Source organism: Sceloporus occidentalis, unplaced genomic scaffold, assembly GCF_023333645.1.
Source record: "Sceloporus occidentalis isolate IW3139 unplaced genomic scaffold, rSceOcc1.0.p SCAF_10, whole genome shotgun sequence".
Taxonomy (NCBI): Eukaryota; Metazoa; Chordata; class Lepidosauria; order Squamata; family Phrynosomatidae; genus Sceloporus; species Sceloporus occidentalis.
The window spans coordinates 31,183,208-31,206,645 of NW_028316990.1; the positions used below are offsets into that span (position 1 = coordinate 31,183,208).

At 44.1% G+C, this 23,438-nt stretch overlaps 1 protein-coding gene across 1 annotated transcript; it reads right to left on the reverse strand.

Moving 5' to 3' along the window:
* Positions 1-14,222: 14,222 nt before the first annotated feature.
* On the reverse strand, positions 14,223-23,215 carry CCDC63 (coiled-coil domain containing 63). The gene is made up of 11 exons (XM_089476756.1): positions 23,137-23,215; positions 22,327-22,493; positions 21,719-21,908; positions 20,743-20,862; positions 19,868-20,049; positions 19,051-19,232; positions 17,952-18,169; positions 17,164-17,238; positions 16,533-16,725; positions 15,092-15,289; positions 14,223-14,552 (listed from the first exon to the last, which is right to left on the reverse strand). The coding sequence occupies exons 1-11, from the start codon at positions 23,158-23,160 to the stop codon at positions 14,416-14,418; spliced, it is 1,686 nt and encodes a 561-aa protein (XP_089332882.1). The 5' UTR covers positions 23,161-23,215; the 3' UTR covers positions 14,223-14,415.
* Positions 23,216-23,438: the final 223 nt, after the last annotated feature.

Consider the following 23,438-nt stretch of genomic DNA (forward strand, 5'->3'; position numbering starts at 1 on the left):
TGTGAGCAGGAGAAGGTGGAACATATGGCAGCGTGTTTGGCAAGCCCAAGGGCCTCATTAATAATAGCAGTGCGCCTCTGCGTTTCTGAGTTTGGAACATGGAAGGGCAAAAAGGCTCTGGGAATCTAAGAGGAAGACCCTTGCAGGAAAGTCCTCAGGATGAACTTTCTCTGGGTGAAATTCAAAGATATAGCCATGTCAGTTTGAAGAATCAGTACGTAGCAAGATTTTGCAGCACCTCTGAGACTCACTGAAAGAAAGAAGTTGGCAGCATGAACTTTCCTGGGCTTCAATCTCCTTCCTCAGATGCCCCATGGTGGTGATGACACATTTATTGTTCTCGATGTTGCGTGCCTTCAAGTCGTTTTCGACTTACGACTGCCCAAAGGCAAACCTATCCGGGGGCTTTCTTGGCAAGGTTTGTTCAGAGGAGGCTGAGAGCGTGTGACTTGCCCAAGGTCAACCAGTGGGGTTCATGGCTGAGCTGGGAATTGCACCCTGGTCCCCAGTCCAACACTCAGACCATTACACCACATTGGCTCTCTATAAAAATACAGGTACAAACTTATTCATAGAGATGTACCTAAGGAGCAAGAGGGCCAGCATAGTGTAGTGGATTGAGCATCAGACTGTGACCCTAGAGATCGGGATGCAATTCTTCTCTCAACCATGGAAACCCACTGTGGACCTTCGGTGAGTCACATCCTCTCAGCCCCAGAAAAGTGCACCTTAGGGTCACCACAAGTTACTGAAGGATCATCACTCAGATCCAGAATGGTAGTTGAGAAGGGTGTGAGGGGTTGTTTTCCTGCTGATTCCTTCCTTCCTTCCTTCCTTCCTTCCTTCCTTCCTTCCTTCCTGATTCCGAAAGTTGTAGTCCCCAAAAGTAACTTTTCTAAACTCTCAAGACAAAGGGAAGTCAAATGGCAGTAGACAGGATTGTAGGTTTGGGGTACTTTCAAAAGGGGGGGGGGATCAAAAGGTTGCATTTTGCAACCTTGTTCCATCTTTTCCTCCTTAACCAGTTTTTTGAGGGATGGTGGTAGAAAGAAATAAAGGAGAAGCTGTCAGAAAACACCAGAAGGCTCCAGAGAGGAACAAAGCGACATATGGAGTCCCCATAAGACTGCATCGAGGCAGAGCAGTTGCAGAATAAAAGCCATCTGGAAGCAAGCAGGACTGTCCACGGATCTCACCTCCCCTACCCAGCACAATATTAAAACAAGTTTACATATTATTTTGCGTCTACAGAAAGTCAAAAGCAGACCCGCACCCCCTTGTGGCAAGCAGAACTCTTGCAAGAACCTCCACTGAAACAAGAAAGCCCCATCCATCAGAGTTGATTTATCATTTATACACTGCCATCCACTCGGGTTGAAGAGGCTACAAGATCTGAACTGGGTTCTGCAGAGAGACCGTGTTCTGAATGACGCAGCACTGAAGTTTGCAGAAAGCATCGCACCCATTGTCTCAGCAATTGCGTCAACAGGGTTGGTGTCACCCCAAAGTAGCTCATGGTGTCACCATCATGGCTGCACCCCCCCCCCCAGCCAGAAGGTGTGGAGCAGCCGTCGTGGGAATCGGGGAGCCCACACGGACACATGGGACACCACACAACCCCTCGCCAAGGCTCATCGTCCCCATGAGCAAGAACATGAGGCGGGAGCGAGCTTGTTTTCTCCTGCTCCAGAGAGTAGGACTTGGAGAAATGTTTGCAAAGTACAGGAAAACAGATTCAACCTCAACATTAGGAGGAACGTCCTGACAGTAAGAGCTGTTCAACAATGGCATGCATTGCCTTGGATCATGGCGAACTCTCCTTTTTTGGAGATTCTTCAGCAGAGGCTGGATAGCCATGTGTTGAGAGTGCTTTGATTGTGTCCTTTTGCACGGCAGAACTGGATGGCCCTTGAGGTCTCTTCCAACTCTTGGATTCTTTGATTCTATGGACCAGGACTCAGAGAAGCCCCCCCCCCCCCCCCACAAAAATTACCCCCAAGTTCTTGGCTTGCCAGGATGCTGTCATTGGGGATACATAGCTGGCCTGGCCAGGATGAGGAGGACAGGCAGAGCAGATCCTTCTCTTCTTCCTACTTCTCTTGAGCAAGAGGCACTGTGGTGGGAATCAGTGGGACAAAGGGGATGGAGGACAGCACAGAGGCATCTTGGCACTCACTGCCAGCCCCATTGCCCTCATCCAGACAACCAGGACAATGCCTTCTTCTGGCACAGGGGATGCCACCATCACTACTTCTTCAATTATAACATTCCTTGCATCCCCAAGTGATGCCACTGTTTCTCAGCCATTTTTAAAAGGATCTTATAAGTGTTGTGCAGTGGTTGGATTAGGACTCTGGAGACCAGGGTTTGATTCCCAGCTCAGCCATGAAACCCGCTGGGTGATCTTGGGCAAGTCATACTCTCTCACCCTCAGGGAAAGGCAATGGCAAACCTCCTCTTTACAAATCGTGCCAAGAAAAGCCCATAATAGGTTCACCTTAGAGTTGCCATAAGTTTGAAGGGACACAACAACAAAGGTAGTCTAGTATGATTATCTCCGTAATAAAGAAATAATGATAAAGGACAATGGCTGGCCAAGTCAACTTGTGGCTCAGGTTGTGGTGTGGCTTGCACATTAGTGGGGTGGAGAATCAGTGTGCGGCTTGAGTCTGAATTTTAAAGGAACTAGCCGAGGTACTCAGTCTGTTTTTGTGGCTAGGGTTCCTCAAATAGCTTAAATAGCTCCTTTAAAGCTCAGGCTAAAATGGAGAGCTTATTTGCTGCTCCTCTGATGTGAAATCTCCAGCTGCTGCTGGACCGAGGTGAGATATTAATCAGGTTGTTATGATACCGAATGGAGAAATAGCACAAACTGTCTTTGTACAGCAGGAGGAGGAGGGATTTTGTGTGTGTTGTGAAACAATTGAGGAAAAAAGGATCAGCCAACTGACAAAGGGGGACCCATTAATTAAATGCAGAGAGTTCACCTTTCAGTGCCAAGATCAGAGAGCTGGGGACATTTTGCATAACAGTACAGCAGGCTGGCTTTAGTTCAGGGTAAGGCAAAATGCATAAAAGATGATGGTCTTCAACATGTGGGGACGTTCTCATCCAGAGGAAAAAGGTCCTATCAAGGGAGATGCATGACACAATAATGCTCTCCAACTTTTTGCAGATGAAGATCAACATGCATGAGACCAAGCCACAAACAGGCAGCAGCTTAAAAAGCCAGTATGATCCTAGGCTGCATCAATAGGAGTGACATTTCTAAATCAAAGGAAATAATAGTATCACCTTCTTCTGCTTTGGTTGGATCTCATCTGGAATACTGTGTCCAATTCTGGACACCACAATTCAAAAAAGATGTTGAGAAGCTGGAGTGTGTCCAGAGGAGGGCAACCAAAATGGTGAAGGGTTTGGAAACCATGCCCTATGAGGAGAGACTTGGGAAATCATTGATCAGAATGGAGACTGCAGTCAAGAAACCAGAAGAAGACTAGGAATGGGGAGCACAGCCATGAAAGAACAAGACAAGATCCTGAAGTGTAAAGATGCATAATCGAATACTGAGGTTAGGTTTGTGCATGCCATCATATGTCCCATTTCTATGTATGGATTCAAAAACTGGACAGTAAGGAAACATGATGGGAGGAGAATCAACTCATTTGAAATGTGTTGGAGAAGAATCTGAGGATACTGTGGAGTGCTAGAAAGTCAAATCAATAGAAGTTCCTGATCAAATCGAATTTGAACTCTTCCTGGAAGCCAAGATGACTGAACTGAGACTGTTGTACTTTGGCCATATCATGAGAAGACATTAATGCCTATTAAAGTAGAAGGCTGTAGGAAATAGGACGATCTCATTCCAGATGGATAAACTCAAGGCCTGCAAGAAGTATTGAAGATAGGAGAACTTGGAGGACTCTTGTTCATAGTCAAAGTTAACTTGATGGCAGTTGACAACAACAACAATGATGCAATCTGTGCTATAGTTACTTCAAAGTGTGTTTTTGCCTGTCTTTTTAATTGCATTTGTTTTAACTTTTCCAAGTTGCCTTGGTTCCCAGGGAACCAAAGGATATAAATGAATTGTCATTATCATCATGATCAAAGTTCAACTTCTTCCCAACAAAATTGCTGCCTTTGGTCCATTTGCCATTAAAATCTGAAGGATTGTAGGTGCTACCAGTCCGACTTGGGTTTCATTCAAATGAGAAGCAAAGCCATTGACATCAGTACAAGCGACGCCGGGTAAATTTCCAAGCTAAAAATACAGGCGCATTAAAAACAACAACAGAACCGTCTGCTATTGGCAAGATATGTAACCTTTATTTAAGCCAACCGTTCTACAGATTTGGAAACAAGAACGCCGCGCTGCTAGCCCATCTAAAATCAGAGAAAGAAAAATAAACCAACCAGAAATAAAACATCAGGGAAGAGAGAGGACAGAAATACCAAATTGGACAATACCAAAGACATCGGCACAGAGTGTGCTATATTTACAAAGGAGAACATTGGTTCCAAAATCTAAGCCTTTCAAAAAAAACAAATCAATCAATTTTTGTTCCCTTTCAACTAAATCACGAGTCTCTTGGAAAATAAAAAGAGTGTTGGAGAGGGAATGGGAGATGGAGGTTCAAGTCCTGAGTGATGAAGCTCATGGGTGAGTTTGAATCAGTTGTTCCCTTTTAGGATGATCTACCTCCTACGTTTGTTTGGAAGACAAAGTGAGAGCGCAAGAACCATGATTCCAGATTTGGGAAGAAAGGCAATATATATATATAAATATATTAAAGGGTTTCTTTCATTAGAACTTGTTGTTGTTGTGTGCCTTCTAGTCATCTGACTTATGGAGACCCTAATGGGGCGTTCTTGGCAAGTGTCTTCAGAGAGGAGTTTGCCATTGCCATCTCTGAGGCCGAGAGGGCGCAACTTTCCCAAGGTTATGCAGTGGGTTTACATGTCGATAAAAGCGGAACCGGGATTCACACTCTGGTTTATAGCTTGGACTGTCCCAGCCCTGTATTTCTAAGAGAGCTACTTGCCAAACATCATCCTTGTGTGTGCCTATGTGCCTTCAAGTTGCCTGCCAACTTATGATGATCCCATGGATTTCATAGGGTTTTCTTTAGGCAAAGCATCCTCAAAGGTGGTTTTGCCAGATCCTCTGAAATATAGCCTACAGCCCCTGGTATTCCTTGCCATTCTCCCATCCAAGGACTAACCCTTCTTAGCTTCCAAGATCAGACAGGATCTGGTGCCTTCAAGACATTTAGGGCCTGATTCCCACTATCTTTTAAACCGGATTGCAAATCGGTTTGAACCAGTTCAAATGACTCTGGTTCCCATTTGAATCAATTCACTGAAGCGATTCGGAGAGGGAGGCCATGCGCTAGACTCATTTTGACGCTGATTTTCCCCTCACATCTTTTTGGATAAATTGGTTCTGCGCAAGTGTGAACCAGATGCAGATCGGAATCGATTCAAATTTTCCCTTTGGCCGGCTGGAGTAGGCCCATTTTGAATCGATTCATTTGTCAATGTGCACCACAAGTGGGTTATTTTGTTTTATTTTGCAGCAAGAAAATGCGGCCGGAGCAAATGTAGTGGGAACCATGCTCTGATGTTGAATCGATCCATCAATTCAGATCGCACACCAATGTATTTTTAAGTGGGAATGAGGCCTAGGTCCAACATCTTCCTTAATGGTTCCTGTATGGCTAGGAAAGATCTGAAACTTCCATTCTTTCTCCCCCTCTCTTCTTCTCCAAGCTAAAGAAGATATAATCTATCTGCACTTTCTATTGTGAAAGGGTAACAATAGAAACAACAGTCTGAGTCAGAAGAGACAGATGCAGACGGATCTGTGTTTGGGATGTGTAAACTAGCTGCTAACATCCCATTTGGATTGCTGTAATGTATTGCGCCAGAGGCTGCTTTTCAAAATGGTTTGGAAAATGCCATCAGTCCAAAGCAAGACTGCAAGACTGTTAACTAGGATGGGCAGTATTGGATCAAGGCATACCAGGGCTTGGTCGATTGCATTGATTTTCAGTCTATGCCCAGCTTTTTAAAGAATCAATACAGCTTTTTAAAAGGATTAAAATATCTTTGTAGCTTAGGAGCAGGGATATCTGCAAAATTGTTGGTTCCCATATAGCTTGGAATGGTTATTTTCTGGGGGAAGATTATAACTCCCATAAGCTTCAGCATACCTTTAAAAAAGGAGATGTAGGGTGCCTGTACACTATAGAAATGATGCAGTTTGATGCCACTTTAACTGCCATGGGTCCGTTATACTGAATTCTGGGATTGGTAGTTCTAGGGAGCACCAACACTCTTTGGCAGACCTTGTAAAGTTACAAATCCCAGGATTCCATAGGATAGAGCTATGTATCAAATTGTGCAAAATGGATTTATTTGACTTCCAGTGTTTAAATAGTCATGGTTCTCTTTCTCTCTTAACTCAGTGACCACTTCTGTGGCATAAATCTTCCTAAGCTTAACATTGTATATATATTTTCTGGAATAGTCCTTTTATCGACTATTACTGTGCTTTCCAATCCTGTAACATCCCCTTTGTGTTGCTGCCAGGGTTCATTTCACAGTTTTTATTTCTCTGTGGAATCAATGCAGAATTAATTATAAAACCGCCATTATCATCATTATAAAGGCACTTAATTTTTATGACTTGGCATCGGCACGGCCAAGAAATGGAGAGGCGGTCAGTGAAGTGAAGGCATCTGAAAGGAGACTGGCTGTCTGAGTAATGGAGCCATAAGGAAAGAGGTGAAATATGTCAGAGCGATCAGGTCAAGTTGACCAGTTACTGCAGGTTGTTGCTTTTGTTATGTGCCTTCAAGTAATTTCCTAAGGCGAATCTATCATGGGGTTTTCTTGGCAAGATTTGTTTAGGGGAGGGTTGCCATTGCCATCCTCTGAGGCTGAGAGAGTGTGACTTGCCTAAAGTCACTCAGTGGGTTTCCAGGTGCAGGGAAGTCATCCTCAGATGGTGATGGGAAGACTATCTAGGTTGGAAAGTTATAGAATCATAGGCCTGTTACAGACTGTCAAAATAAAGCTGCTTCGGGTCTTGTTGGAGGTATGCTATTTAAATGATGCATGAGTCCTAAGAGTCCGGAGGTAGCGCCAAAGCCACACTCCATTCCTAAGCACTGGAGTGCAGCTTTGGTGCAGCTTCTGGATTCTTAGGATGCATGCATCATTTAAACAGCATACCTCCAAAGAGACCCGAAGCAGCTTTATTTTGGCAGTCTGTAACAGGCCATAGACTCTTGTCGTTCTTTCAAGAGTCGCCTAGTCCAACCATCAATCATGCAGAAATACATAGCTAAAGCATTCTTGAGGGATGCTCCCCCAAACTTCCTTTGAACATCTCCAGAGAAGAAGGGTTACCATTCTCCAAGGAAATTTATTCCATCCTCTAACAGCAAAGAAGTCCTTCCTAATGTTCAGATGAAATCTCTTTTCTTGTAATGTATAATTGGTTCATATTCAAGTCTTTGGAGCTTGCTCTGCCTTCCACATGACAGGCCTTAAAATATTTAAAGATGGCTATCATGTCACTCCCCAGTTGTCTCCGCTCCAAGATAAGCCTAGCTAGCTCTCTACATCTACCAAATCCAGCCATTTTGGGTGGTGATTCTGGGGTCTGTAGTCCAAAAAATTAACTCATTCAAGGTTCAGGCCAGACCTGCCTTCCATATCAGAGGCTGCATCTGCACTGCAGAAATAATGCAGTTTGACATTGCTTTAACTGCCGTGGCTCCATGCCTTGGATTTCTGGGACTTGTAGTTTTGTGAGCGATTCAGCCTTCTCTGTCAGAGAGCTCTGGTCCCACAGCAAACTCCAAATCCTAAGATTCCATAAAATGGAATAAACATATTTTGGCATTGTATTTGATCATTATTTAGTTTATTATAAGACAACGATTTGCAACTATTGATTTAAATTAATTCATATGTTGTCTTATTTTCGGCTAATTTATCTTATGCCATTGTATTTTATGCATTGTGTTTTCTTGTATTTGACCATGTTTGCTGATAACTGTTTTGATACGGTCGATTGACTAATCAATAAACTTTAACTAACTAAGCAACGTAAAATGGAGCCATTGCAGTTAAAGTGGGGGTCAAACTGCATTGTTTCTGCAGTGCAGATGCAGCCAGAGCTCACTTTCCAAAAACCCAAGGGCTAAGAAAAGTTACTTTTTCGGGCTGCAATGTGCAGAGGCCTGCACCATCCAAGGATTCTGGGAGCTGTAGTCCAGAATAAAAATAATCCACTCAATTTTTCCTAGCTCTACTAAACCCTGCCATGGATTTCTTTTATGATGAGAGAGATAGGCTTGGTTGCTCAGCAGCAGTCGGTGCATGCAGAAGGATGGAGATGTATTAGTAGTCAGAGAACATTTGACTTGCTAAATAGAGCCCAAAATAGAGACTTCAGAAAAGGAGCAGAAGCTTTTTATAGCTCCGTACCAAGCCAGCGAGAAGCACTTTAACAGAACCCAGTTCTTTGCAAGCACAACACTGACACCATTTCCTAGGCTGGAGTGGATGACAGGAGAAGAGAAGGCACTCAAGGCCAGGAGGGTTGTCAGCGGTCTGGGAAGAAAAGACTGACCCACCCCATTGTCTTGGACAGCAGTGTAAGATGCAAAAAATAAGCTTTTCCACTGCATGGAAGAGAACATGACCCAGTATATACACAGTAATGCAGGACTGCTAGAAAACTATACCTGTACTTAGGACAAGAGGCTACTGTAAGGACAGAATATGGAAAAACAACATGGTTCCCAATTGGCACAGAGAACCAGGCAAGGCTGCATTTTATCACTCTATATCGGTTCAGCATGTATGCAGAAAATATCACAGGAAGGCTTCGAATTGACAGAAGGAAGAGCGAAAATAGGAGGAAGGAACATCAGCAATCTCAGGTATGCAGATGACACCACACTACTAGCAGAAATTTTCATAGGCTTGGAACAGTTGCTGAAGGAAATCAAGGAAGAACATGCAAAGGTAAGGGCTTCTCCTAAACAAAGAAAACAAAAATAATGACCACAGAGAATCTACATAACTTCACCCTATAATGAGGATACTGATATAAAGCGTTTCCATACCTTGGATCCAACATGGATCAAAATGGAGACTGCAGTCAAGAAACCAGAAGAAGGTTAGACTGAAATCAAGAAATCAGAAGAAGGGCAGCTATGAAAGAACTAAGCAAAACCCTAAAGTGTGAAGATAGACAGCTGAACACTAAAGTCAAAACTGTCCAAGCCGTTGTATTCCCCATCACTGTTTACAGATGTGAGAGCTGGACAGTAAAGAAAGCAGACAGAAAGAAAATACATCTGAGAAATGCCATCTAAAACAGCAGAGCCAGTATGGTGTAGTGGGTAGGTTGTCAGATTCAGACTTAATGCATATTTTTAAAGGATGTTTTTTTGACACCTCCACAACTGCCCATCAGAGTTTGCCTTCCAAACTGTGTCCAGATCATGGACGGTTTGGGAAATGTAGATCACCAAGACGCTAAATGATAGAAGGACTGGTGCTGATTCAGGGCAACATGCTTAAAAAGTTTTTTGGGTGGTTTTCAGGTTATGTGTCCATGTTCTAGAAGAGTTTGTTTCTGAGGTTTCGCCATGGCTGGCATCTTCAGAGAATGCTGGCATGGAAGTGAACATACACACACACACACACACACACACACACACACACACACACACGCACACACACTGTGTGACCCTGGGTTGGGAGGAGTGATTTCCATGTTAATCTGTGTTAATCTGTGAAGGTGTCAGTCACAGATGCCGACGAAACGTCAGAAACAAACTCTTCTAGAACATGGTCACAGAGCCCGAAAAACTCACATTGCTGCTGTCAAATATTGGATCATCCTGATAAGAGTTCTTTCTTTCTTGTCGCTGCTCATTGTTGATATACACATACACACGAGTCTTTGACGGATCAGATAACATCAGCTGGTCCTTCCAAGACTGGATTCCAGGATGGCAATTTGCAACTGCAAGGGCAAACAAAAAAGGACTAAGAAAGCCAGTTCAGTTACAAACAAATTATAAGCTCATTAAGGTAACTGACACCAAAGAACTTTACCTGGCAAGCAAACCATCTCTGGATGAAGCAGAAACTACGTTGCCCAGTAATGGGTCCAACACAACCAGTGTGGTCTAGTGGTTTGAGGGTTGAACTCTTACTCTGCTGACCAGGGTTTGAATCCTGGCTCGGCCATGGAAACCTATTAGGTTACCTTGGGCAAGTCACACTCTCTGAGCCTCAGAGGATGTCAGTGGCAAAGACAAACCCCTCTGAAGAAACTTGCCAAGAAAACCCCATGATAGGTTCGCCTTAGAGTCACCATAAATCGGGAACAACTTGAAAGAACACAACAACAACAAACTTTTGTTAATCCTCCACTGAATTACAACCATAATGCACTTATACCATCACTTTTTTTTTAAAAAAAGAACTAATTACAAAGTGAGCGATTAGTGATTTTGCAACAAGTTAGGCCCAGGCTTTGAAAATGTCATTAATTGGTGTTCACACGCAGCCATGCGCTCTGGATAAAAGAGAGCAGAGGAATCCATTGTGACCGCCAGGCTTCCGCTGCACTCCAATTTGGCACACAAATGTTCCAGGGCCAACCCACTGGGAGAAATAATGAGGCCCAGAGGCCTGCATCCAACTGCGTCAGTTCAATCTGGCCTTCTGTCCAGAAAGAGAAGAATGAGAAATCGCCCTGGACAGGAGTGATCGATGCGTTAAGTGTAAGCTGGGGAGCTGGCCGGCTTCCCTCCGCTGTCAGGGATCACGGGGTTCGTGAAAAAGGAGAGCCTTGTGGGAGACAACCTGTAACCATGGAAATGCTTCTGCACATCGGTACAAGAACATTGAGGCTCACCATCCAGGTGCGATAATGATCTCTTTCCACTTGTGTCGAAACAGGTATGCAATCAAATGCAGAGCCGGAGGTTTGTTCCCCGCTCAGCCTTGTCTCCGGTCTGTGCACCAAACTTCAAAGCCCATGATCTTTGGGTCAGTTTAAATGCTGGGCTGCCAGGCAAATAAAGGACTTTAGCCCTGGAGGTGTTCCATGGGGCCGGCATGGAACTTGAATGCACTGTTACCACATAAGTTTTGGGGAAAGGCTTTTTTAAAACTGTAACTGCTGACATACTCTCTGCTTGCTCTTTTTTAAAACGTTCATGCACAGTCACACTGTAAGGTAGGTAAAGTTATGGTAATCATCCCATCCTAATAGGTCTCCCAGTATTAGTCTGATAGTCTAACCCAGGGGTAGGCAACCTGCGGCCCGCGGGCCGGATGCGGCCCGGCAAGGCCTTGGGACAGGCCCCAGCCCGGTCCTGCCGCTGATTGCTGCCGGGGCCTTTGGGGGGCAATTGTCTATAGAAGCCTCAGAAGCAAGCATTTATATTAACATTTTAAAAAAAATTAGCAACTTTTTTCACGTGTCCTCCATTTTTTTAAAAAAAGTGTCTTCCATTTGAAAATTTTGTCCTACATTTGTCCTGGTTTATTTGTATATTTAATGTTTTAAAAAATTATTTAATTATTTATTTTTTGGCTTCGGCCCCCCAGTTGTCTGAGGGACAGCAACCCGGCCCCCGGCTCAATAAGGTTGCCTACCCCTGGTCTAACCACTACAACGTATGGGAGCTTTTACCCTCAGAATCAAAGTGATGGGGCAGCTGTTTAGCTACATCTGAGGCTTCTCCATTCAATGACAGTTCACAGATCTGTTCTTCCAGGGGTTTGTTCGTGTGATCCATGTAACTCTGGCAAGACTTGTGAGCCCAAGATTTGTGAGCTTAAACTGGGTGTTGTCCACCAGTCTACCGGTCTCCATAGGGTTGTGTTAACATACCCTTTACCTGCTCTTGCTGAAATATGGTATTATCGGATGTACACTTGGCCAATTTGCTGCTATAGACTGAGGTTGTCACACAGATTGGATCTCTGCTTTCTGTGTAGCTCCCAGATGCAGTCTGAGCCCTGGTTTATTTCCCATGGAAATCCCCCCCCCCAAATAATCCCGATTTCTCACTATCCAGTCTTTCACATCTTTTTCCAAATGCATCTTAGGAAGTAGACTTAAGTCTATGAAACCTCATGCTGCCAACTTCCTTCTTTCAGATAGTCTCAAAGGTGTTACAAGATCTCTCTACGTACCAGTCTTTCTCTTCTGTTAGCCTTGTGTGGTTCTTAAGGCTGCACTGGTTTGTGTGTTTGCTTGCACCTTTGCGTGTTTCTAAATAAAACTATTCCATTTAAAACTGGAGTCTTGCAGTAGTTGTTATTGTTGTGCGCCTTCAAGTCATGCCGACTTGTGGCAACCCTAAGGCAATCCTATCATCAGATTTTCCTGGCAAGTTTCTTTGTCATCTAAGGCTGAGAGTTTGTGACTTGCCCAAAGTCATGCATTGCGTTTACATGGCCGAGCCAGGATTCAGACCCTGGTTTAGTCCCAGTCCAACGCTCAAACCATTACAACATGCTGGCTCTCAGTACTGGTTTACAGAGGTATAAAAGATCCCTAAAGTTACCCAACTTCTCACAAGCCTATTCAGCTGAATATTTCCCCCCAAGGAGACACCATAAATGTTGGTGGGGACCCCAATTCTCCCCAACATTTGGGGTAACAATTGCCAGAGTGAAAACTGGAGAAGGCTCCATTACCTTTAAAGGTTGTACAGAAGAGGGGATTTCAGCAGATGTTGCTTGTCACCTGGTTGCATGACAAGCAACGCCTGCTGAAATTTCCTCTTCTACACAAATTTTAAAGGCACAGGAATTAATATCTAGCTTTCAAGTATGGGACTCCTAGCTCTCCATCCATCCCCTCTCCTGCTTGTGCTAAACGCTCAGCATTATAAAACTAAGGGGTGTAGGATATGAGGGCAAGGCGCTTTGAACAGTATGGTTGCATCTATCATTGGAGACATTGGGACTTTGCCCGCCCTTGACTAATGGGACTTGCCAAGCTGAGGAAAAGTACTGACTATGTAAGAGGCAGGCGGTGTAAAAAGAAAATCAATACATTTCCGTCACTTCAAGGTCAGGCTGGATTTCCACATTCGTGCCTTGCTAAGAGGAAAAATTCTCTCTCCGCTGGCTGGTTTGCTCTCTCAGCAATCCTGCGGCATCTTTCTCAAGAGAGGAATTTGTGTCAAAAGGTGCACTTAAAAGTCCAATGAAAAATCCTGTCCCCGTTCCATCCAAAAGAGGTAAACAGATGACCCCCATTCTCTGTTGGTGCAAGGATATGGCTTGGAGAAGATTGCATCCTGTTAGTGGCATGGATGGGTTTATGTTAACCATATGCCAGCACAAGTCTATTCTTGGTCGCTGTTCTCTTCCTCCCTCCACAGTGGCCAAGGCCTTCCTCTGACCTACAGTACATTTGCTTCAGCCACCTCAACCATCCCATGCTTGGTGGGGGAAGAATTGCAAAAGTGTCTGGCTATGTTTACATAGCCAGACATGAAATGATTGCACCAGCTGCTAAGACCTCTGGAGGAACCTGGCAGACATAAGTGCATAATGCAATAGCTTTATGTCTGGTGATAGGGGCATAGCCAGATACTTTTGTTCTCCATCAGGCATGGAATAACGGGAGTGTGAGGTTACTCATAGCTCTATGGTAAAGCTCCAGGTGGGAAATAAAGTTTTGCATGTGGCACAGCTGATTGTTGGAGGTTCAATTCCTGCTTGGCTATGAAACTCACTAGGTGACCTTGCGCAAGCTGCACGCTCTCAGCCTCAGGGGAAGGCAATGGCAAACCCTCCCTGAACAAACAGTAGCAAGAATACCCTGTGATAGGGTTGCCGTAAGTAAGAAATGACTTGAAGGCATACAACTACAACAAATGTGGAACTGCTCCCTCAACACTGGGCTAAACATGACTATAGCCAAACACTGAAAAGGGTTAAAGAAGGAGGAAGAGGAAGGGAGGGGGAACAGGCTGTAAAAATTGAAAACATGGTTTATTTTTTAAAAATTAATACATTCCTTATACTATGCAATGGGAGCCATTTCTATATTTCCCATTTGATTTTGTACAATATATATATATATATATATATATTTATAAATAAAATAGGTTAGAAAAGATTGTTCCAGCACCCAACAGTAGCTGGAGAAATCCATGTCAGTGGCATGGTCAATCTGCCATGGTTTTTAACCCAAAATTTAAAGGAGCTAATCTGTTTGGGGGATTAGATTTGGCACTTTGAACAGCTCCATTAAAGTTCATACTAAAACCCAGAGTGGGTTCACCATCCCACTGGCATGGAGGCCACCTGTCACCATTGCTTCCAGCATCTTTTTGTATCAGCTTTCATCTACGTCGAGGAGGGTTTCTTCTTCTCCCGGCCGGGGCTGTCAGTCCTTTCTCCAGGATCAGCTCTAGTTTTGATCTTCTCCTGGTTCTCTAGCACCAAGGCCCGGAGTTTTTGGTAGTCCAATGGAGCTTCCACAGCTAGGAAAGAAGAGAAATCAGCCGTGTGTGGTTAGAAAAACAACAATATTCTCCTTATTAAATGTCAGCTTTCATTACAAAATCATAAGAGTTGGATAGCACCCCAAAGACCATTTAGTTGAACCGTCATTCAGTACAAAAATCCATAACGAAAACATCCCTGACAGGTGGCCACCCAACCTCTGTTTAAAATTTCCAAAGAAAAAGAATCAACCACTTTCCAAGGTAGTTTATGCACTGCTGAACAGTGTCTGTTCCTTTTTTAACTTCAGTAAGACAAACAGAAATATAATGATCAATGCAGAGAAACAGAAGACAAAAACAAAAAATGAAGAATGAGAGACCTCTTCCACAAGATCCAAGAACTCAAAGGGAAGTTCAAACCAAGGGTAGGCCCCACCACTGCTGCAAAACATGACCTTTTGGGCCTGTTACCATCTCCCTCATCCTGACCTACCTCACAAGGTTCTTAGGAGGTTAAAGTCAGGTGGAAGGAAGCCACCCCCCTTGACATGTCTAATAAATAAATAACTACTCACAAGGCTCTGTATAATCTGCAAAGGGATCCACGCTGAGGGTGGGTGGTGCTATTTTGATGGGCTCCACCTTTTTCAGTGCAGCAGAACCTCCCAAAAATGGGTTCAGCATGGGGACCGAGTCCAGCTCCCCCTCCACATCCTTGTAGTGCAAGAAAGACTCGATCAGCAGAAGGTTGTTGCTCTTCTTCTCAATAATACCTGTAGAGTTGCAAGGACGTGTAAAAGCAGGGGCAGGGGTTCTGTGAGCCAGCATGGTCTAGTGCTTTACATGTTGGAGTAGGACTCAGGGAGACCAGGGTTCAAATCCTTGTTTATCCATGGGAAATCATTGGGTGGCCTTTGGGCAAGTCCTGCTCTCTCCGCTTCAGAGGAAGGCAAGGGCAAACTTCTCTGAACAAATCTCTCCAAGAAAACCCTTGGATTGGGTCACCATAAGTTGAAATTAGTTTTAAGGCATACAGTAGCAGCCTCAGCAGAAATGACAAGAAGGAATCACATGGTTCACCAGATGTTGTTGGACTACAGCTTCCAGTAATCCTTGCCATTGGGAGATGCAGTCCAAAGACAGCTGGTGGACCACACAATTCTCAGCCCTGTACAATAAAGAAATCTTTTATGCCTAAATCCAGCTGGCAGTCTCAGTTGGGTCAATGGAAGTTATATAAGTGTTGATATAAGTCCTATTGATTCTATGGGTCTACACTAGTTGGGACTAACAAAATTGAGGACCATTTCCCCTTCAACGCACTGAAAGTTCGGCAGTCTAGAGTGATTTAGCAGCACAAGAGGTACAGGATTCAGCAGGAGGGGAAACAGAGCTTAGAAATGTTGTTTTAGACCACAACTCCAAGCATCCCCAGCCAGTGTACCCACAGCATGGAGGTGATAGTAAAACATTTCCAGCTAAAATAGTTCAGTTTTTCTGGTTTGAACCTTTTGTCAATGGAGCCTACCAGAAAATGTAACTGAAATACAACATCTCTGAAAGTGAATTTGGACCTCCAGCAAAACCATAATTTCTCTGAAGATGTCAGCCACAGATGTTGGTGAAACGTCAGGAATAAACTCTTCTAGAACATGGGTGCATAGTTTGAAAAACCCACAAAAAACATGGATGCAAAAGACCCCAGATTGAGGGAGGGTGGGTAGGGATGCCAGTCAATGCCAAGCAACTATTGCCACGGTGGAGGAAGCTGCTTATAGTGGAGAATCGACACATCCAAAACATGGTACCTGTCTTTACTGTGCCCACAGCTGCAATCTGTAAATTATTGTCACTCTTGTCCTAAGCTTCTCTGAAACTGAACTTGGCTCTCAGGCAGAAAGAGGCTCCCATCTTTGCCTATAGAGAGCTCTTGGGTAACTTTCAGAACCCTCCCTGTGCCCACGCAAGGCAGGATGCCCAAAACACCCATGGAAGCTGCTCAGACTGCTCACGCACTTAAATAAGCCAACAGATTTTGGTCCGTGATGTCCCCACTCTCGCCCAGGTGTTCCTTGATCTTGGTAGCATCGCAGTCCAACTCCCTGAAGAGGAGGTCCACCAAGGATTTCAACTGGTCCAGGATCTTCCGGCTCTCCTTCAGCTTCAGCTCGGCCCAGTTGGCACCTTCGGTTGTCTTCTGCAGCTGTTCCTATCAGACAAAGCAGATGGGCTCCTTGGATAGGGTATCATGGAATAGGACAGAAGACAGGGAGATCCCGATCTTGGATACATTACTGTTCTGGACAATAACTGCCAGAATCCCTAAGCCAGGGGTGTCACTAAGGGGGTGCAAAAGATGTGGGATACACCAAGTGACACCCTAAGATGGGGTGATCCCAGATCCCCAGCCAACTTGGCCAACAGTCAGGACGTATGGGAGCTGAAGGCCAAAACATCTGGAGGACCAGCAATTGGGAACCACTGGTCTTGAGCTAACCAAAGTCCTACAACTTTGATCCCTTGTCTGACCAAGTCACCCTTGAGTGTTAGTTGTATCATACGGATTCCTGTTTATGGTCAGGACAGGGCAACCAGACGGTGAACCAAAACCACTTCCCCTTCATCCCTACATGCCCCTCCAACCTACTTCCATTTCCTTCAGCTTGTTGTGGGCTTCATCTTCATCCTTTTTCTGCTTGGCTATCAGTCGGTTGGTTTCATTCTGCAAACACGGAGGTGCATCAACTTAAAAGCAACCACAACATGCAGCTTGTTCACCAGCCTCAGCTTTACTTGGGACTTTGCGAAAAGAGTGCACAGAAGTGCATGTCTAAGAGGGCTGTGAAATGAAAAGGCAGTGCCACCCTAGGCTGCAGAAATAACAGGACAGCTATAGAGGCTGGCCACTATAGTTGTACTTTATGTTGCATTTATAGGGGGAATTGCTTCCAGACTGGAACTAGGACTTCAGAGGGTTCATCTGCGCTGCAGAAATAATGCAGTTGGACGCTACATTAAGTGCTGTAGCTCCATCCTATGCAATTCTGGGATTTGTAGTTGTATAAGGTCTTTCACCTTCTCTGGTGCCTACAAATCCCAGAATTCCACTGGAGGCAGCCATAGCAATTGAAGTGGACTAATAATGCTACAACGATGCGGTGCGATCTTGCCCTTTGTTATACTTTGGACATGTCATATCCAGCGACTCAATGGAAAAGATGATGCTTGGCAAAGTTGAAGGCAGTAGAAAAAGAAGGAGACCACATTATAGATGGATTGATTCTATCAAAGAAGCTATGGTTGACCATTGCAAGACCTGAGCAGGGACAGCTGATGACTGGAGCTCTTGGAGGTCCCTCATGCATAGGGTCACCATAAGACCAAGTCAACTCGATTGAGAAAAAGAAGAACAACAACACAACAAAAGGGACTGACCTGAGTGTCTTCGATAATTTTCTGCAGCCGATCATTCTCATTGTTGAGCTCGGTGATGTAGCTGAAGAGAGCAAAATTCTTCTCCTCCTTGTCAATGAAGTCGTCCACCAGCTGGTCAATGTCACCATCTTCTGTCAGATCCAACAAGCGCTGGTATGCCTTCTCGTAATTCTGCAGTTTTTCCCCTTTGGTCTTGGCCCGCTCCCTTGCCTTGAGAGCTAAAAACAAAGGAATACGCAGAGGGACCACTTCAGTTTGAGGATACTAACCAAACTAGATATTCGTTGTGCAAAACAATTAGTTCTGCAATGAAGCGCCTGCTACTGTTACTGCAGTTTAAGTCTCTCTTATCCGGAATTACAAAATCCAAAATGTTCTCAAAACCAATATTTTTTCCATGGGGGGCTGAGATAATGACATCTTTGCTTTCTATGGGATCAATGTACGCAGACTTTGGTTCATGTACAAAATTATAATTTTGTGCATGAAACAAACTCGGTGCACCTTGAACCCGTAGAAAGCAAAGATGTCACTATCTCAGCCACCGATGGGGAAAAAATGTTGGTTATTGGAACACATATAATGTGTATATTAAACATAAATGATTTTTGTGTTTGGACTTGGGTCCCATCTCCAAGATATCACATTACATATGTATATATAAATATAGATATTCCATTATTATTATTATTATTATTATTATTATTATTTAGTCCAAATTCCCCCCAAAATCCCAAATCCAAAAGTTACCCACAATTCTGTAGGGTGGAGCCATGGCAGTTTGAGGCTGTGTCCACACTGCAAAAATAATGCAGTCTGACACTCTTTAACTACCATAACTCAGTGCTATGGAATTCTGGGAACTGTAGTTTTGTGAGATATTTAACCTTCAGAGTGCTGTAGTGCTGTGACAAACAACAGTTCCCAGAATTCCATGGGATGGAGCCGTGACAGTTAAAGTGGTGTCAAGCTGGATTATTCCTGCAATGCAGATGCATCCAAAGTGGCACCAGACTGTATTACCTCTACAGTGTAGATGCACCTTATCTCAAAATGCGAAAATAGCAAATGCGCATTCTTTCTCTTCATATCATGGTACCTTCTTCCTTTTTGGCTTGCTCCTCAAATTCAGAGCGGTCCACCATTTTCATGAACATAAAGGCCCTCAGCTTGGTCTCATGGTTATAGATCCGTTCCAGGTCTCGAAACTCGATGTTGAACGACACAAGGTCTTTGGCGCGCCGTTCCTTCATGGCAGAGATTCTTGCAAGGGCTTCCGTCCTGAAATGGGGGACAGAAAACCAAGGACTTGGAGAATGGTGGGATGTATGTGAATGCACAAAAACAGGATCGGATTAAGAAATCTAGGAGTCTATTTGAGCTATGCATAACGCTGTCCTACTTAGTCCTGGAAGCAGCAGTTTGGGGAATTCTCCAACATGGTGGAGTAGTTTAAGTGTTAGAATTTGATTCCTTCCTCAACCGTGAAAACCCACTTTGTGACCCTGGATGAATCACACACTCTCAGCCCCTGAAACCTATGTGATAGGGCTGCCTTAGGGTCACCATAAGTCGGAAATGGCTTGAAGGTACACAACAACAAGCGCACCTCCTACCAAACAACAGCATGAGAGAACTCAGGCAGAAAATGTGAAGTCCATCACTAAATTACAAACCACAGAATTCCATGGGATAAAGCCATGGCAAGCTGGTATCAAAGTGCTATATTCCCTTGGGCAAGTCACACTCTCTCGGCTTCAGAGGAAGGCAATGGGAAACCTCCTCTGAACCAAGAAGGCCTTGTGATAGGTTCGCCTTAAGGTTGCCATAAGTAGGGAAGAACATGAAGGCACACAATAAGAGAAACAAGGACTGTGTACCCTGAACCACAGCCTCGGTGCCCCTCTGTTTCTTACCTTTGCTCATAAGCCAGCATTGACCGCTCGATGGAGAAGTCTATGGTTTTCCGTTGCTGGTCCAGCTGCCTGTACATCCTCCAGTAAATGCCGTCAAAGACAGACTTCTGGATCTGCAGGTTGTCTATATCTTCGCGGAGCTTGGCGTTGATGGTCAAGAGTATGTCAAAATGGACTGTTAACTGGAGTGAGAGAAAGGGAGGAAAGTTTAAAAGGTAGTAGGAATGAGGCCGCATGACTAGAGAAGGGTTCGCTCTAGGATTCTCGAGGTCCTCCAGCATGACCTTTCCGCAGATGTTGGCCATAGAGTAATGCTGAGGACTTAGAGATTCCTTGGGAAAACATATTAATCAAATATATCAATAATCAAATCTGCAAAAGTCAAAGCCACCAACGTGAAGGGCCGACTGTAATGGGAGTTTCCAAGTGTGGTCCAAAGCTAGCCCAATGTACAGCGGATTGCCTTGAGGTTACCAGCGCATGTTCTGCCATCTTTAGGACTTCCAATTCTAGGAAGGGGCCTGGAGTACAACTGCCAGAATTTCACGGACCATGCAGACACACAAAGTAACTTTTCTAAACTCTGAACTACTATAGATAGAAGAAAAGGAACCAATTCAGCATGCTCCATGGCTTGGTTTTAAATCCAATAATAATAATAATAATAATAATAATAATAATAATAATACTGTATTTGTACCCTGCCTCTCCCTACGGATCGAGGTGGCTTATATACATAAAACATATTACACAATACACAGAAATCATAAAATAACCAGGAACATAAATTAAATCCTCTATCCCCATATCCAAACAGGCAAGAAGAAAGGTTAGAGGCTTTGAAGAAGCAGATGCCGCGAGGCAAAGCGGCGCACCTGGTGGAGGCGGTTATCCAACAGGTAAATCCGTTTCTGGAGCCGCTTTCCTTCGTACTCCTGCCTCATTCGGATCACAAGGATTTTTTGTTTCTTAATCTTCCCTTCCATTTGCAGTACCTAAAATAAAAATATTAAAAAAGAAGAAAGGCAGTAAGTGTCTTCTATCCATAGTCGAAAGGATGTAGCTATAGTGCGTATGTGGGGATGTTATATTTTTGGACTCTATTCCCCCTCCCCATATATCCATGCCCCAAATATTGGGCCCACCTTATCGTGTATTCTTTTACAAACTCATCTTCCGTCTCTTGTTTCAGAAGCCATTTCTACGCTTTTTACATGACATGGTCATCATCTGTACACAACTCTAAATAAAACGCATTGTCTCTTGTCTCCATTAAATCTGTCCTTAAGTTGCATAGAAGCAAAGCAGCTAAGATCTTTGACTTTGTGCAAAAACATCTCTCTTGATCTAAACTTCCAGCTGTCTTGTTTAAAATATAAAAGATAACCAGGCAACCATCTCCAATTTTTAACCCATTATTTCATTTTAAAAGGCTTCCTGTAGTATGGAAGCCAATATGATCTTAGGAAAAAGGCCTCTGTTTATACTTAGCAAAACTAGTAGCAGATCCTTTCTAATACAAGTTGAGACTCCCTTATTGGAAATGCTTGGGACCAGAAGTGTTTGGGACTTTCTTTTTTGGATATTGGAATACTTGTATTTTCATATATGGATATAATGAGGATATCATGACCATTTCTGATCTGGCTTGGAAGTGGTCCCAAAACAAACACACCAGCATCCGAATGAAAGCAACGATAAATGTTTTCATTTTGGGTGTGTGGACTGAGAAACCAAAAGTAACAGCCAGACATTTGGAAACTAGGGAGGGCAGCAACAAAATACTGTATGTTTCCACACAATGCCAATTCCCCTCTGGCAAAACCAAAACCAAACTTCTCATAGCAATACCTTGCTGTCCAGTTCCGCCAGCAAAGCCTTTGTGGCCCTGATGCAAGCGTTGCATTTATCTTTGGCATGAAGAAGGAATTTGAGGGTCAGGCAGTTTTGCTCATCCATGAATAAGTTTTGGGGGGACAGGATCAGACTCTGGATTAAATTGATCTCCTCGTTCTCTTGCTTCAAGACATGGATCTGTTTTCTTTGGGGTCAGAGCACAGAGGGAAAGAAAGGATACATGAGTGTTAGGTACATCAGTGTTCACCATCAGAGTACCAAGCTGGGTACTCATTTTACCAACCAACAAAAGGATGCAAGGCTAAGTGAACCTTGGAGCGCTGCCTGGGATCGAACCCACAACTTTGTGGTTGGGAACGGTTGCAGGAGTGGTATTTAACCACTGTGCCACTAGGACTCCTTGGTAACCATCTTTCTGGGGGCAATTGGTTTACAGATTGCAAATCGCTTAGAGAGCACCAAGTTGTTTAGTGGTCTAGAAATGTAAATGCTAAATGCTCATTGTGACGATGCCACACAACCCTTTCCTTTTTCTTTCTTCGCTGCAACAGACTAGCAGGCCTAACCTCCTTTGGAAAGCCTTAAAACTCTGCCCCACTCACTCTTGCTGGTGCAGCAGCTGTTCGGTCTTGAACCCAAAAGACTTCCGGTTCTCCATCATGATCCGGAACTGTTGCTGCAGCTTCCTCAATTCGATGTCCGCCATAATCTCCCGCTCCTTCTCGGTGTAGTCCGAAAGCTCACCATGGTTGTGGGCTCCTCTTTGGCGCTGGAGGTTGGCGTTACAGAAAGAAGAGAAAGACAGAAGGGGATGTGGGTGAGTTTCCATTTTAACAATGAAACATTGGGTGGGTTCCGCTATCTAGCCTTTTTTTGACTTCAATAAAATAGAAGAGAGTTTGAAGTGGAGACTCTGGCATCAGGAACATGGGCACCTTATTCTCTGCGCCAGCCTTCCTCAGCATGGTGCCCTTTTACTGAGCTGGGTTACAACTAGGGTAACCCAGTCTTTTATATTTGCATCTTGTGCAAATTGTTATAATTAGGCCTATTAGTAATTTGCATTCCGATTTTGCAAATTCAGCACGTGAATCGGCACTGCAGAAATGATGTGGTTTGACACCTCTTGAACTGCCACCGAAGTCACGAAACGACCAAATCCCACAACAGAAAAGGGACTGTATCTCATGCAACCGGTGTGACCTCCCCAGAAATTTTAAACCCAAAACAGGGCAACCTGACGCAAGTGAAGTTACTTCTTTGGGTCACTGGTTTTTCTGGGTCCCGCACGGTGAAACAATCTGGAAACCAAGTGGGTCGCCATTGAGAAGCAAGGGACAGTAGCATGCGCCAGCTGGTGCTTCTAGTTTTTAAGGACATTCAAGGGAGCACTTTGCAATCACAGGAATTACCCAGGCTTTTGATGCCGGATTCATCTTTCCTTTGGTTACAACTAAAGACAATTCTGTTATGGAAATGGGCTAATCCTCCTCAAAGTGAAGCCAGCATCCTGAAAAGAAGAGCAAATGGGAAAGGGGTCTATGTCAGCAGATCATCTCCATCCGGTCCTAAAGAAGACCTCCATCATCATCATCATCATCATCATCATCATCATCATCATCATCATCATCATCTTCTTCTTCTTCCCGCCTATCTATATGTTTGCTATAGGACACATTCATCCCAGGAAACTCTCCCAAAGCTGCCAACTCCT

Excerpts from the sequence above, each read along its gene's own strand:
- CCDC63 (XM_089476756.1), bottom strand. The coding sequence starts at position 23,160 with ATGAATCCGGCATCAAAAGCCTGG. Across the intron at positions 22,494-23,136 it reads ATCCGGCATCAAAAGCCTGG|CGCCAAAGAGGAGCCCACAA; the intron begins GTAATTCCTGTG and ends GCCAACCTCCAG. Across the intron at positions 20,050-20,742 it reads TGGATAACCGCCTCCACCAG|TTAACAGTCCATTTTGACAT; the intron begins GTGCGCCGCTTT and ends CTCTCACTCCAG.